This window comes from Montipora foliosa, chromosome 3 (assembly GCF_036669935.1).
Source record: "Montipora foliosa isolate CH-2021 chromosome 3, ASM3666993v2, whole genome shotgun sequence".
In the NCBI taxonomy this organism is placed as follows: domain Eukaryota; kingdom Metazoa; phylum Cnidaria; class Anthozoa; order Scleractinia; family Acroporidae; genus Montipora; species Montipora foliosa.
The window spans coordinates 18,674,621-18,689,620 of NC_090871.1; the positions used below are offsets into that span (position 1 = coordinate 18,674,621).

General features: G+C 38.6%; 2 protein-coding genes across 3 annotated transcripts in view; one reads left to right on the forward strand and one right to left on the reverse strand.

Moving 5' to 3' along the window:
• The window catches only part of LOC137996986 (vesicle transport protein SFT2B-like), a 16,823-nt gene extending 7,616 nt beyond the window's left edge, over positions 1-9,207 (reverse strand). The window contains exons 1-6 of the mRNA XM_068842653.1: positions 9,112-9,207; positions 7,796-7,882; positions 6,473-6,549; positions 5,942-6,023; positions 845-880; positions 1-42 (exon numbers count right to left, since the gene is read on the reverse strand). The exon at positions 1-42 is cut by the window's left edge and continues 17 nt beyond it. Of these exons, the coding sequence (XP_068698754.1) occupies positions 1-42; positions 845-880; positions 5,942-6,023; positions 6,473-6,549; positions 7,796-7,882; positions 9,112-9,189 (402 nt within the window). The 5' untranslated portion in view covers positions 9,190-9,207. The remainder of the gene's footprint in view (positions 43-844; positions 881-5,941; positions 6,024-6,472; positions 6,550-7,795; positions 7,883-9,111) is intronic.
• A 235-nt stretch (positions 9,208-9,442) lies between these two features.
• LOC137996987 (quinone oxidoreductase-like protein 1) overlaps positions 9,443-15,000 on the forward strand; it is a 16,775-nt gene continuing 11,217 nt past the window's right edge. The window contains exons 1-8 of one of the 2 annotated variants that reach the window (XM_068842655.1): positions 9,443-9,600; positions 9,763-9,840; positions 10,519-10,594; positions 10,702-10,746; positions 12,088-12,156; positions 12,284-12,417; positions 14,136-14,183; positions 14,669-14,732. In XM_068842655.1, the coding sequence (XP_068698756.1) occupies positions 9,532-9,600; positions 9,763-9,840; positions 10,519-10,594; positions 10,702-10,746; positions 12,088-12,156; positions 12,284-12,417; positions 14,136-14,183; positions 14,669-14,732 (583 nt within the window). In that variant the 5' untranslated portion in view covers positions 9,443-9,531. Of the gene's footprint in view, positions 9,601-9,762; positions 9,841-10,518; positions 10,595-10,701; positions 10,747-12,087; positions 12,157-12,283; positions 12,505-14,135; positions 14,184-14,668; positions 14,733-15,000 lie in introns of both variants that reach the window. The other variant, XM_068842654.1, reaches the window with a different exon arrangement.

Here is a 15,000-nt window from a genome sequence, read left to right on the forward strand (position 1 = left end):
CTGAAGAATACAGAAAACCAAAGCCAGCCCTTTGCTGTCCCACTGAAAAACGCAAAGTTCATGTGTTAGCAGGTTGTCTTCAGCAAACCTTTCTTGCTGGCACACAGTCATCCCTTGGTCATTAAAAATAAGTATCAAAGCCCATATGCCCTATTGAAAACAACTAAAAATGAGAATACCACAGGCGATCTAAGCAGGTCTTTTAAAAGTTCTAGTACAAAATTCCACACTGTGATCCGTTTTTTGATGTTTTTTGAAACCACCAGTCAATGAATGGCTTGCCACTCATGCTAGGCATTTCTTATATGCATGAAGTGCCTAACTGAAACTACTTTAATGTGCAACTGGCTTGAAGCAATCCTGCCAAGACTTGAAGGGATCTTGATAGATCCATATGGGTATAATACGATGGTCTTTAAAGATCACTGGCAAGATACCATGAAAGATTTCCAAAAAATAGCTTTAAAAGTTTAAAAGGAGTGAAGGATAATATTCTAACACAATCAACCATTTCAACAGCAACTGGTTTGCGTTGAACGCTTCTTTGTTTTCCGTAGAAACACAGTAACTCCTGAGAATAGTCACTATCAGACTTCTGCACTTGACAAGAATGCGAGTCCACAACCCACAGCTTTTAAAAGCCAGCAAAACCCTAAGGTACCAGACCAGACCAGACGAGGGTCTCTTCGACAGTTACAAGAAAGATCCTGGGAACGAGGTAGTAACCTGGTTTGATGTTGCTTGAAAAGAGAGCCAATCAACTGAAAAAATTTAATGTTCTTCATAAAGGTGTCAACCAATCTACAATCGTTTTTGCCAACAGACCACAGCCTAATATACATACCCATAAAGCAGCACACAGTGTGAGGGCAAGACATACCTAAAAAAGGAGATGATACTTAGGTAAAACAATCACAGTTCCCTTCTGGAGGGTAGGGTAAGTGTAATTGGAAATTTTGTAGTGTAATGGTATGCCAAAACAAAGGATTAAGACAGGAAAACAAGTTGGCAAACTCCTTTTTAAGAGAGCAAAGGATTGTAGGCGATTAAGTTCCCTATGAAGTTGAAGGGGGAAGTGAGAGACCTGGATTTCAAGGAAAATAAACATCAGAAAATCAACTGGCCAGGAGGTGACGATTTTACAGAACAATATTCAACATACATTTTTTTCCAACAGCAGGCTGCAGTTGTTCAAACGATGGATACCGCTATCCGCCAGATAAATCACTAACCAGTGGATAAGTCATAGCAAAACCAATTGCGCTATCCAATGGATAGTGACTTATCTAGTGGATAGCATTATCCACCTTTTGAACAACTGCGGCCAGAATGTTAATTCTTATGCAAGGGAGAAGGGAATGAGATGAATCGTTGTTATTATTATGCTTTTGCTTTTTCACGGCCTTGTTGTTGGTACTGTATAACTGGTTTTTTGTTGTTCACCTAGTCAAATCTGTTGACCTCAGGTGTTCACCACACTGTCCTAAAGGCCTATTTTCACCCTAGACACAATGAGATAGGTTTGTTATTGTTTTGAATCTCGAATAGCGTATTCCAATTAGCCAAATATTTTATTTGTGCCAATCTACGCTGTTGAAAACAAGAAACATGCCATTTGCCTGGTCACCAAGTGGTTTACCAAGGTGACTTTAACAAGTGAAACGGCTAAAATTACCCTTTATCTTTATGGAGTTGACTGATTTAGACATTGGTGAATCACTGAAGCCGAGTTTTTACAGTTCGGCTATTCAGCAAGAGGAAAAGAACAATTCTGAAGTTAACGAGCTAGGTGACATTTTTTCAGTGCTGAAGTGCATGGCTTTCTTTAATTAAAATTACTTTTCCTTTGTCAGTTTCGATTTGTTAGGATAGCTGGGACACAGAAGTAAAATGCTCTTGTAAAAATGCTTGTGCTCAAAAGAGTGGCAGAGGTTGCTGTCTTTGTGGAGTGGCAAGCCAAATGTGTTTGCCGCGGCAATCCGTCATGTTGTTCGATACTATTCGACTTAATAGACATCAAATACTATGATAAAATTATGAAATGATAAATAGAGAATGCATTCAAATCAGGACCTGAAAGATTTATCGATATATAGGTTTTGACAAATTTGTAATTTCGTGATACACGAAATCATGCGGGGCGTGCGATGTATTCAGGGTGAAAATGGACTGTTAAGGTCCTATTATTATTATTATTATTATTATTATTATTATTATTATTTTATCATCATTATCATCATTACTGTTGTTATTATTATTATTATTATTATTACAGTAGTGTATTATTGTCCAGTGAGTGTACTCCCCCTAGTGGTGCCAATGAATATCCCTAACAGGAGAAATTAACGTTGAATCGAAAGGCAAGTTACTGTTGAATTGCTGTATAGGGTTTCTTAGGAGTTTTTCAGCATAAGCAAGTGCTGTCAGAAAAGGCTAGGTGTTGGAGGGGCAGGTGAGCCTGGAGCTGCTGTTAACTTCATTGACAAGGAAAGAGCTTTTTAAAAGGCTGTATTGGGGCACCAAGCTAGTGTTGTTGAAAGTTTCAATTGTGATGGGGAGGGAGGGAACAATGGGTTGTTCCAGAAAAAATCCACACCCCCCCCCCCCGATGGATGGGATTCTGGAAATTCTCGCGGGAGGAGGGGGCAAAGAACCCTGGAAATCCAGGCGGGAGGGGGGGGGTTGAACTCGAAAAAGTCTTCAGTCATCTGAACCGATACTTCACGCGATTCGAACGTTTAGTTCGGTGACAGTTAAGCGCTCTCAGACCCTGAAAATAGTAGAAATATTTTGTTCACATATTTCTCACCTGACATAAATGATAATCTAAGTTCCTTCGCAGGTCCTTTTATAGCAGAAAACGCGAACAAGATACTTAAGAAAGAGCCGTCGCAAAAGAGTTTGAAACGCCTGACACATTTCTACTCGTACCCAGACCCAGCGTGCCACCGTTGTTTCGCGTAATGATACAAAGAAAGAACAAAGAAAGCGAAAAGAGCAAAGAAAGAACAAGGGCAATTGATTTTTATGAGCTAAGAGTGTATAAACACTCGTTCGCATTTTAGCATTTTTTGCTCCTTTCTTTTCTTAGTTCCACACAACAGAATTTTTATATAATTTAGCCAAAGCTTTAGAAATTAAAAAAGAACATCTTCTATACGTGATTGTGCGTATTTTCTATTAAAAATAAATTAAATTTAAGCCTAATATTTTTTCCCGGAAATCCAGGCAGGAGGGGGGGTCTTGGGCTTCAGGAAATCCAGGTGAGAGGGGGGGTTAAAAAACGACCCCATCCGTCGGGGGGGTGTGGATTTTTTCTGGAATAACCCAATGGCTGTGAGGGCTTGACAAGGAAAGGTGATAAGGTTAATGGTGTGATCATGAATGGTGGAAAGCTGGGAAGAGAGGGAAGAAGAAATGTGAGTCAGAGTGGATGCACGAGGAGAGGAAAGTGTTGTGGGAGTGTTTTGTAAGGAGTGGTGGGAAGAAGATGGGAGGGTATATCAGGAAGTTGAAGGCTTTGTGGAACAAGAAAGGTTTGAGTTCAGGGGAAGAACCCAGTTTGATCTCATAATTGAAGTGCATCGAGCTGAATCATCTGTCGACTAAAATTGAGAAGATGGTAAGGGATGAGGCCGGATAGGAGGTGCGAATCAGGAGAAGATGGCGATCAGCGAAGCCGAGTGGGTTGAGTTGTTTGGAGAAAGTGATGACGAGGAAGAGTTCTTGGATTTGATGCTGAAAGTTCAGAGGGATGTCAGTCTGCACCCTGCGAGCAGAGCCTCCTTTTGTCTTTTTCTTTACTGAGGAGGAGAAAAGTAGGCTCTGCCCGAATTGCGTCAACTCTTTGAAGCCGCCGCAGCCCAAACTTCTGGACTAGTCAATCTTGTTTTCTCTCATCAAACCGGTTTTTCCAGTGCGAGCGTCTGTTTAGTGACAAAACCGATGGTTATAATTGAGCCCGCTGGCATGAAAAACCAAGATGGCGGCGAGATCTGGCATATTAGGCTTGGGTTCGAGACTGTATCCTGGCAACATGCAGCGCATATTCAAAAAAGATCTTACTCAATTCATGCAGAGCCTTTCTCGAGAACGCCAAAATTGAGCAAGCAAAAGAAAGGCTCTGCTAGCAGGGTGGTCAGTCTGGTGCATATGGCGTTGCTACAGACTGAGTCAGGCTGTGAGAAAACGAGATGATTCTGAGAGTGAGGTCAAGTTTGAGGTTGCTGAAGGTGGATTTGGAGGAAAGGAAGACATGTTGGTTGAGGGTATTGACAGAAGGGTCAAGGTGGTGGTGGAGAAGGTGCATTGTTTTGGTGTTGAGGGAGCGACAAGAGGGCTGGAGGACAGGATGCTAAGGGGGAGAAGGGTGGCATTGATGGAGAGATCAAAGTAGTTGTGGAGTTGGTCACTTTTCTCAGTGATGATGATCATAAGAGTGGCAAGCAGTGAGGAGGAAGAGGTACTTTGAAGATGAGAGCAGTCTTTGGTAGTGAAGAGTGGGTTCATGTTCCTGGGTTGAAGGCTCAGAATAAGAGGAAAGCAAATAGAGAGGTGAAGCTTGTGCAAGGGCTGACGCATAACCTTGTAAAGGATGGGATGTTAGTGTCAGAGATCAGGACAGGATGGGGGTGATGGGAGTGATGGGGAAGAAGAAAGGTAACAAGTTTAAGAGGATTGAGGAGATGAGGAAGGGGACTGTGCTTGGGAGGAAAGTGATATCAGTTGAATAGGAGGTTGTCGCGAAGGGGACAATTGTAGTGACTTTGATCTTGAAGAGCAAGATCCAGTCTGGGAGCGCAAAAAATTTGGTGGTTTGTAGACAGCTTAACAAAGGCTACACAGAACACCTTGTTCAAGAATAACCCAAAGACAAAAACATTGTACAAGGAGTTGGTGGGGGGGGGGGGGGGGAAGGGGGGTGGCAAGCAGAACATGGGGCCAACCCAAGCACCAAATACAGGCGAGTCAATGAGGTTCTGGAGTAGGATTTGGTTGGTGAAGAGGAGGCATAATGAGGATGCTAGTTGGTTGGAGGAGGTCAGGGACAGGACAGGTAGTGTGGAGAAGCAAAAGAAAGTAAAAATTAGTGTTTAGGATGTGGAAAATGGAATTCAGAAGATGGCAAATTTAAAGGCTCCGGGTCTGGATGGTGTAAGGGGCTTTAGGAGCTGATTTTGGAGAGTTTGCAGGGTTGTCTGGATGGTTGGGAGGCGTCAGAGTGGATGGGAAAGGGAAGGACGGTTTTAATGCAGAAGGATTGTGCAGAAAGACCAATGCCTAACAGCTTCAGACCAATAATAGTCTAACCCCCAAGAGGCATTAAAAACCTCTTTAAAATTCATCTTTTTAACATTCACATCATTGACTGATGAAGTCCGGTTGAAAAACGGACGAAATATTTCATAAGTTTTAACTTTAAGCTCCGAGTTTGTAAAACTTTTTAACTTTTAATAATAGTGGAGTTCCGCGCGCCAAAGGCGCGCACACGGAGCACCATGATTAAGAAACATGGCAACCCATAATTGCGAGAAATTAGTGGCTGTCTGTACATTTGTTTTTGTCACAGAACATAGGAGTGGAGTTGAGGCTGGGCAAGTGTGTTGTGTTGGTGTTGAAGCAGGAGGTGAAGATTCATTTTGAAGTAACTCCGTTACCGGATGGTCAGGTGATGGTTGAAGTTGAGGAGAATAGGTGTACTGTAAGTACTTGGAGGGTGTGGATATTATGCAGAAGAGGATGAAGGAGAAGGTCAAGCAGAAGTAGTTGAGGAGGGCAAAACTGGTGGCAAGATTGATACTGTATGGTGGGAATTTGATTAGGGTGATAAATGCATGGGCTATAGGCGTGGTGGGGTACAGTGCAGGGGTTTTGGATTGGAGTGCTTGGGAAGGGTGATGGATGCCAAGATGAGGAAGAGGTTGTTGAAACAATAACTTACCAACATGATAATTGTTGCGATCAACCGCTTTTCTTTAAACATATTTTTCAGTTGCTTCAATGGACCCATCAGAAAACAAGTACTATGAAAAAAGAAAAAATGGTTTTGTTTATTTTCCAATAATTGAAAACCTGTCAGTTGTAAATAATTTGCCACCAAAAACATTTACCATACATGTTTTTCAAAAATTGCAAAATCGAGAGTAAAGACTAAATAATAATAATTATTATTGCGCCATAGCATAATCTTTTCTCTCACTTTTCAACAGGTCACCTAGGAACCAGAAGTTTCGATATTTTGAAAGATCTCTCTTTCATGATTTGAACCCATGAATATAACCACCATAAGTTGGACATCTCAGATGGTTATGTATGAAACCATTGCAAATTTTTTTTGTACGTTAATATTAAATAGTGACTTACAGTACATACTGACTAATGGTAACAAAAGGATTTGAGGTACATTGGGGTGCTATTTTAGAAAGTATGGGTTCATATTTGCACAAACTAATCAAAGGAAAAATGTACAAACCTGATAAGTGCTGTTACATTACCAAGCGTATAGAAAACTGCAAATAATTTAATATTCTTCCATAACATTATCATTCCCTGAAAATGCAGCATATTTAAAAGTTAAAAACATTGGTGACAAATTACCCCTTAATTTTGGCACAAATTTTCAGCTTTAATTTATAATTTCACGTGTGAAATTACAATGTTGGCATGGCAACTTTCCCTACAGTGCCAAAATGGCCTCTTATGAACGTAATTTGTCACACATGATATTAATAGCTAATCAAATGGTATACTCGTGAAATTAGGGAATAATTTCACTTGCGTCTGGTCTAAAACCAAATAATTATTTGATTTTGGACAAAACGGCATTACGCATGTGAAATTATTCCCTAATTTCACTAGTTACGATTTGATTACCCATACTAATGAGTGACTTCAAATGCCTGTGAACTAAAATTTCTCTGCGTGTGCAAACACAAACACAAAAAAATTATAATACAGTAGGGAAGATGAAAAAGAAGAGAACCCAACAAAAAATGAAATGGTCTAAGCAACTTCAATACAAGTCCACCTGTTGCAAATAACACATAGAGTATTATATACACCCAAGAAGGTAGCAGGCAAAGTCAAGTCGGGGAATGCCTACAACACATGGTGGGAGGAAAGCTTTGAACCCAGGGCAAATTCAACTGCGACATGAGACCATGATGTAATGATCTTGCCATTTGTTTGCCAACTGGTTATAAAAAAAGAGTGAAATATTGCAAGGCACCCACAATAAGGCAACTGTAAGATACAGGCTTTAACTAGACTTGGGGTGTGTTTGATTGACACAATTCCGAAATAAGAGCATGTGGAGTGATAATTTAAAATGGTACGTTTGGCATTTTAAAGCAGGAAGGATAATAAAGATATGTTTAATAAAACACCATTTTAGTAGGTGTTTGACAATTTTAACATGAATCTCCATAAAAAGAACTTCTATTCCATGTATTCCTATTCCAGAACACAGTTAATCAAACGCTTCCTTACTAATGATGTGCCATTGTGATAAACCATGCTATGTCATAAAATTTCTAGAGCTCTCAGATTGACCGGTCATAGCAATCTTTTTCTTTGAATGACCACCCGTAAACTCAATGGCTATGTTCCACAGTACAACCCACTAAACTTGCTTACTTTGCTTAACCTTCCTACAGTTTTGTTTTTTCTGCTTTACAACAGCTGAGAGGTCTTACACTGGAAATTTTCTCTAAATAAGAGACATTTTAATTTGACAACCTTACCTTATTGTACATTCAACTACATCTACTTTAGGAAATACTGAATAGTGACCTACCACAAGGGAGAATAAAATACCAATACAAAAACAGGCAATAAACCCTTTAATTCTTGTTGACCAACTCAATGTGGTTGCATCGGAGATCTGAAAATAAAGTCCCATGTGAAAAAAAAAATTCTTTTTTGCAGCAACTTCATGGATCAGAAATAACCTGGAACCGATTTCAAAATAATTTGCCTTAAACAAGTACATTTCGGTCATTTGGTTGACGTCACCAAGGAACACAATAAATGGTATTGTGTAACATAATACAAGCCATGTGTAACTTTCGGAGCATCAGATCTGCAGTGCAAAATGCTTTGCTCGCTTTAGTATTTAGCACAGAGTCTTCTGTTACCGATGATAAGTCCTAACACTTGAAAATCGAAGCCACCGTATGTCAATAATGAATATCCTTTCGTGTTTGGTACAATGTGCTTTGCACTTTGCGCGGAAACTTCTGAAATGTTTCAGACCTTATACCCGATATCTAACGATTGTTTCGTTAGTTCCTGCTTTTCTACATTGAAAAATTTAATAGGATTCAAATCCAGACTGGCAAAATTATTCCAATCAATCAGACAACAAGTTGCAAAAATAGTGGAGACACTCACCTCCTTGGAGCATTATTAATTTACCTATTATCTCTCACACTGCAGCCCCCCTCCCCCCCCTTATCAGGGTTGCTAGCAAGACAAAACAAGTCAACATTGAAAGGGGGAGAGGGGTGGGGAAGTGGGAAAGGTTTAAATTCTAGATATGGCGCAAATTGGAAGCAAGAAAAGGTATTTTTGAATGAAAGTGTCTCAACAATTTTGCAACTTGTTGTAGTATCGTCTGGGCTCACTGAGACTGCAAGGATGTTCGATTCTGCTTACCAGACGAGTTCCTCTTTGAATGAACTGATTCCTAAGGGTAAAATTTTTGGGAAACTGATTCCTACTAGTTAATGAAATATTAATGATTCCTACCACTAAATTTTATAGAAAAATTTATTCCTATAGACCGATATTTTGGATATTTTGTCAGAATCCCATGGGTCTAGTCTTTTTCGTATGGAAAAAATGACGCCATATCCTATTATTCAAGAAAACAAGGTCAACAAGGTCATCCATGAATAATTCCCAATAGTCGACTTAAAAAGTTGCCGACATCATCATCAATAAAGCGAAGTCGGATAAAATTTGGAACTTCTCCTTCCAACTTACGCCAATTATTAAAGGTTTAAGCTGCAAAATGATTCGCCCGATATTATCAAAACGTGTGCACCTAGTTAAAATATCTTCGCAAAAATCAAACAAAACTTCATAAAGGCGTTAAATCACACGTTGTACCTCGGTAATAAGTGAACCATCGTCTGGTTCTTGGCCTGTGATGGAAGCCTTGATTTTCTGTATGGTAGAGGGCGCCATCTTGCCCAGATTACCCAAACTTCCATGCGAAAGTGCAAGTACCAAAAAATTGACAACAAAGAACTTTCATTTCCGTCATGCAAGATTCCCGTCAGTTATTTTTTTATTTTCGATGGTACAATTTAATGAGAGTCATCTAAAAAAAATAGTTTTATTTTAAATTTAAAACAAAAACAAATAAACAAAAATACAAAAATTGCAGAGCCTGCGTTTACAAACGCTCAGCAGAAAAACTAAAAATGAAGGTACGTTATGTATGGTTACTTAAACTGGAAAAAATAAAAATGGCGCCGTGATTCCTTGCTACCTTACTCTCCGGTGTCCTCAGCAACATCTTTTAGGATGCAGGCAAGGGCTGTCGTGGTTAAGCGAGACGAACGTGGCCACAGAGTGTATGAACTACGGGAATCGGTAAATTATCTTGAATGCACTCAGTAGACTGTCAGTTCCAGACAACAAAGCAGTTTGTGCTAGCCCTTGCACATCTACAATTCATAAAGCATGTTAATGGCCTTCATAAGAGCTTTTTTTATTCTTAAAGCTTACATATATAAAACTACTTTTATTGTATAGTTTGACTGTCCTCCTCTTGAGGAGCACAATATTGCTGTGAAGATCAAAGCTTGTGGACTGTCGGTACATGACGCTAAGGTAAAACAAACTTCAGAAGGAAATACCATCAGACGTAATTGACTCAAGTATAGCGCTGGCTTTGGTAAAAGGAGTTTTAACCTACATGTAGGCAATGGAAATAAAACAAGTTACATGTCGTTGATTCCATATTCCTGACAAAAAAGCTTAAAAGTTGGGGTTAAATAATAAACTGTAGAAACACACCAAATAAAGCTCTATTTTAGTATTTACAAATTCTTACATCTAGGTCTGAGAAATTTAAGGCACTCCATTGTGGGTGTACATGTATTTGTTTTACATCTATCATTTTTAACATCAGCAAGGGCATTGTGTTTTGCTCTATGTTGTTTCAAGAATAAAGAGAGACAATTTTTTATTGTGCCATTTATGAATATGTGTACCCTGACCAAAGTTCAACTTTCCATCAACTGTTTCCTTTTTACTGCCACCGATCATATTTGTGGCGACAGTTTGTGGGCAGTTCTCAAAAGAAACCCGCTAAGTGGGTCAAGATTTGACCAATTACAATGCTGGACATGATCCTTTGACCCAGTCCACTGCAGTGTTATTTACCATTGATTGGAATATCGACTATAGAGTTCCCGTGGGTGATTGAAGCGTGAAATAAAAGACAATTATTATATCTTTTCATGACGTGGCTTAATTTGTATAAAGATTATCCCTTTCCTCTTTTAGATTTTGGAAGAATTCAACCTAATAAGCAAGAAGGAGCAGCCTTCTGGGAGAGAAATATCAGGGATTGTGACAAATGGTACAATTATTCAATATTATTTTTAGCTCTTCACTGGAAATAATCTTATTCACTTAAGGCAATAATTCTTTGATCCTTACAATAACAATGTTGTTTTTTGCTTCCAGTTGGATCTGCTGTAACAAGAGTGAGCATTGGTGATGAGGTAGCAGGTGAAGGAAATATGCTTTTTTGTGTAAGAAAGCCATTTACACTAGTAAGTGGCAATAACGGGATGACCTATTTGTGATAATGGTGATTTTGCGTTTTAAACTTTTGGACCCAGTGTCAATCTTATCAACCCCCCACCCCCCCCCCCCCCCCCCCCCCCCCCCCAATGACAAGTAAGATCATCTGGCTTTAGACAGAGTAAAATCTATTACGTTTCACTCCTTAAAGTGCCCCTAACCCCAAAATATTTTTTTTGCTTAAATGAATCTTTGCACCTGTTGGAAAGGCATTGTGGCCAGTTTTTCATTTTTCTAACAAATCCTGCCATTTTATAGGCTTTGAAAGTTGCGAAAATCCAAGCATCTTTTGTTCAGGACCGAGTCAGAAGGGGAGTGGGTCTATTCCTGATTTGACGTCACAAACTGATTTACATTGCATTAACAGTCATTAACTCTTTGTAAAAATGCATGCAAAGTAGATTGTGACGTCAAATCAGGAATAGACCTACATTGTACTTCCCTTCTGACTCGGTTGTGCTAAAAAGATGCTTGGGTTTTCGCAACTTTCAAAGCCTGTAAAATGGCAGGATTTGTTAGAAAAGGGAAAAAATTGCCGCAATGCATCTCGAACAGGTGCAAAGATTCATTTTAGCGAAAAAAAAAATTGGGGTTAGGGGCACTTTAAAGAGTCGATGGGTTAAATATCCATGAGGGATATTTCCAAGATATTTAAAAGGTCTAAACTTTCTTTTCAAGGGTCTTTAGTGAGAACTTTGCCATTATTATTTTATTGTTAAAAATTGACATTCCTGCATCTTTCTCTGACATTCCCTTGTTTGCCTTACTGGTGTCCTCTTCCATCTGGCATAATGCTGTTTTAGGTAAATGTAATTGCACATTGCATGCTTCTTTGTATTGCCTTATTCCTAGAGGCATTTTTGCATTTTTTCAAGAGGTATAATTATTGTCTTTGTTTTTCAATGAAATGTTATGACAGGTAAATCCCTTGAGAGTACCACACAAGAAGTTGTTGAAGCTGTTAATTAAGAACCTTAAAGAACACTTGGCTGCACCTGGGTGTCTTAAAAACAAAGACCCCTAAGACCCAAAGAGTCAAGAACGAAGAAAGTAATCCAAAACCCTCAATTTGGCTAACCCTAGGCCTAAAAACCAACTTCAGGCCTAGTTAGACCTAGGGTTAGCCAAATTGGGTTACTTTCTTCATTTTCGGGTCCTAGGGGTCTTAAGGGTCTTTGTTTTCAAGACACCTGCTGCATCTGGTGTTTTTTTTTTTATTGGTCCTGTAAGGTGTTCACTAAGGGTTTTCATTGAAATAATTTATAGGAATACTTCCCTTGGATTCAGCAGCAGCTGGTTGTGCAAATTTCTGTGTGATGTCTGAATATGATGTTGGTAAGCTCTTGACAGTGCATCTGTAGTATTCTAATAAAAGATGTTGCGTCCTTGCAATATAAACAACAGATTTTGTCTATCTTTAAAATCTTAATAATTTAAGTCATTTGTTTGCTTGCATTAATAGCTAGAAAACCAGAAAAAGTGGATCACATAGATGCTGCAGGTTGCATTGGGGATGTTGTTAAAGCTTACACTGCCCTTCATTATCAAGGGAGGGTGTGCAGTGGAGAAACAGTTTTGATATTGAATGGGGCTTCTGTAAGTAAGGAAAGTTACCAGATGAGTCTTGTACCTTCTCACCAGGTCGGATTGCTCAATAGAGAAGTTTGTTGCCTTCATAACAAGGTGCAATAAATTAGTTAATATATACCAGAACATGCTCAGTCCGACAGCCAAACTTGAGTTTTGACAAACGCCATCTCAAATGGCATGTACTACATGTATAAATAATTATAATTCTATCTGATCAAGTAACATCAATTTTCTGCCTGTAGGACTGTTATTTTCAATGTGAAATTTTGCAAGTCTTCTTCAGGGTGTTATAAACTGACTCCTTGTAAAATTCAGGTTAAATGCCATCCATACACCCAGTTTACAATAGCATTTCAAAATAAGTGGAGTTCAACTCCACTGCATTTTAGAAAGGCAGTTATTAAGGACAGTGCCCACTATTGTTATTGCGCATATGTTCTGCGCATCTCCAGTTACTCGGATTTCTTATCTGTAGTGCTTACTAATGCAGGGATATTTTTGCTCGGTTTAAATTTATGCGGAGAAAGCAGAACTTAGCAAGTGCTCTTGGTATCCAAAAAGAAACTTGGGAGTAACCATGCATTTTTCAGAGATAATTAAGCTTTAATTTGGAAAGGAATGCCACACATTGCTTTGTATTTTAAAGCTTTTTGCTAATATTGTTGATTAATGATCTTTGAAAAATGCGTGGTTACCCCCAATTTTCTTTTTGGATTTTAATAACACTTATTGAGATCTGCTTTTCCTGCTTATTCAGTAAACCACGCAAAAATACCTTTGAATTAGTAGGCACCGTCCTTAAGTAAGTTTATGTCAAATCGAAGGTTTCAACTTTCACTACCTTTTAAATTTCTTTTTCTTCTTTGTTTAAAATTTGTATCAATGTTGAAATTCAAAATTAAAGTTGTTGAAGTTTTAACCAGCTGTCCCAGGCTATTATATCGAGGCATTTGAGGACAATTTACTACTTTAAGCAGTAACATAGATGCTCTAGAGTCTAGTGGTGGTACAGTAGTTTTTATGATCGACTCTCGATATAAAGTTCACTGATTCAAAGCCCATCTTTGCTGCCATGTCATTTTTCTTTGCCAAGAAATTTTCAAACCATCACATTTTTCTAATCACACCAGTTTATAAATGTAAATTGAGAACACACTGCTGTGTGTAGACTTACATGTAAACAAATAGAAGCATCCCTTATGTGGGATTAAAGATGCCTTATACTGTGGATCATGTAGCCAAGCAAGAATTCAAAGTAAATGAACCAGTGAGTTATGTTTAATGCAAGTGGCAACCAGCACCCAGTGAATACAGGTTGCACTATTATACATTACAAACTAGCAAACAATTGGCCTAATAAAATATGCAAGATGCGGTATAACTTACAATAATTAAGTTGCAAGGGTGCATATATGCAAAGTGCATGATAGCATGCTACAGCTACCATGACTGCATTGAACTTCAGCAATGGGGTGTTAGGTTCTGTCACTTGAGTACGAATTTGAAACAACTCCTGGATATTTGCATCTTTGCTCTTGCCTGATTTCATCTCGGAAATCAAAGTTTACTCTTTCAATTTTTATCATTTTGATGGGGAAAAAAAGACAAAACTCAAACCAAATGTTGCTGCAGCCAGTGCAGTTGTAACCAAATCACTTGCCCAAGGAACAAAAAAAAAATTACAAATACAAAATTAATTATTGTAATTTTTTTGCTTTTTGCAGGCTTCTGGTGTTATGCAAATTCAGCTCGCTCATATTTGGGGAGCAAAGGTACATGTACGGTCCCTTTTGTATTCAAACTTTTTCGTTATGCAATGTGCAATATCATTAAGGGCTGGCCAATCAGCAGTCCTAAATGGGATTCAGTTCTGCCTTTTGAGGACGGTGCCTACTATTGTTATTGCGCATATGTTCTGCGCATCCCGAGATACTCGGGTTTCCCATGGGTGATGCAATTTTGCAAAAAAATGCCATACATTGCTTTGTATTTTAAAGCTTTTTACAAATATTGTTGATTAATTATCTTTGAAAAATGCATGGTTGCTCCTAATTTTCTTTTTGGATTTCAATAACACTTGTTAAGATCTGCTTTTCCTGCATATTCATAAACCAGGAAAAAAACCTTTGAATCAGTGGTTTCCATTAAGGAACTTGGATTGATCCATCGTCCACAATCTAGTACAAGTTTTTAATGATAAAGGTTTACCGGTAAGTCCTTGTTACCATCTCAAACTTTTAAGAATGAAACATTTTAGGTACTTGCAACAGCGTCATCAGAAGAGGAAGTTATATACTTGCAAAGTCTTCAACAATCAATAGGTGAGCATTAAGTAGAAAACATTTCCTTTGGTCAGAATCACATGCCTGTCCATTTTCATTGAAAATCTTAGACCTTTTTGCACGTGAGTGGACGTAATTGGATCAACAATTTCTCCAAGAATGGCAAAGATTCAAAACACTATTGTGGTGGACTGCACTGAATAGACCAAAATCTGATGGAAAATAAAGATCACAGCATCACTCAGACAATCATCGAGATCATTGTGTTGTTTGATGAAATTAATACTAGCATCAATTGACAATGTTG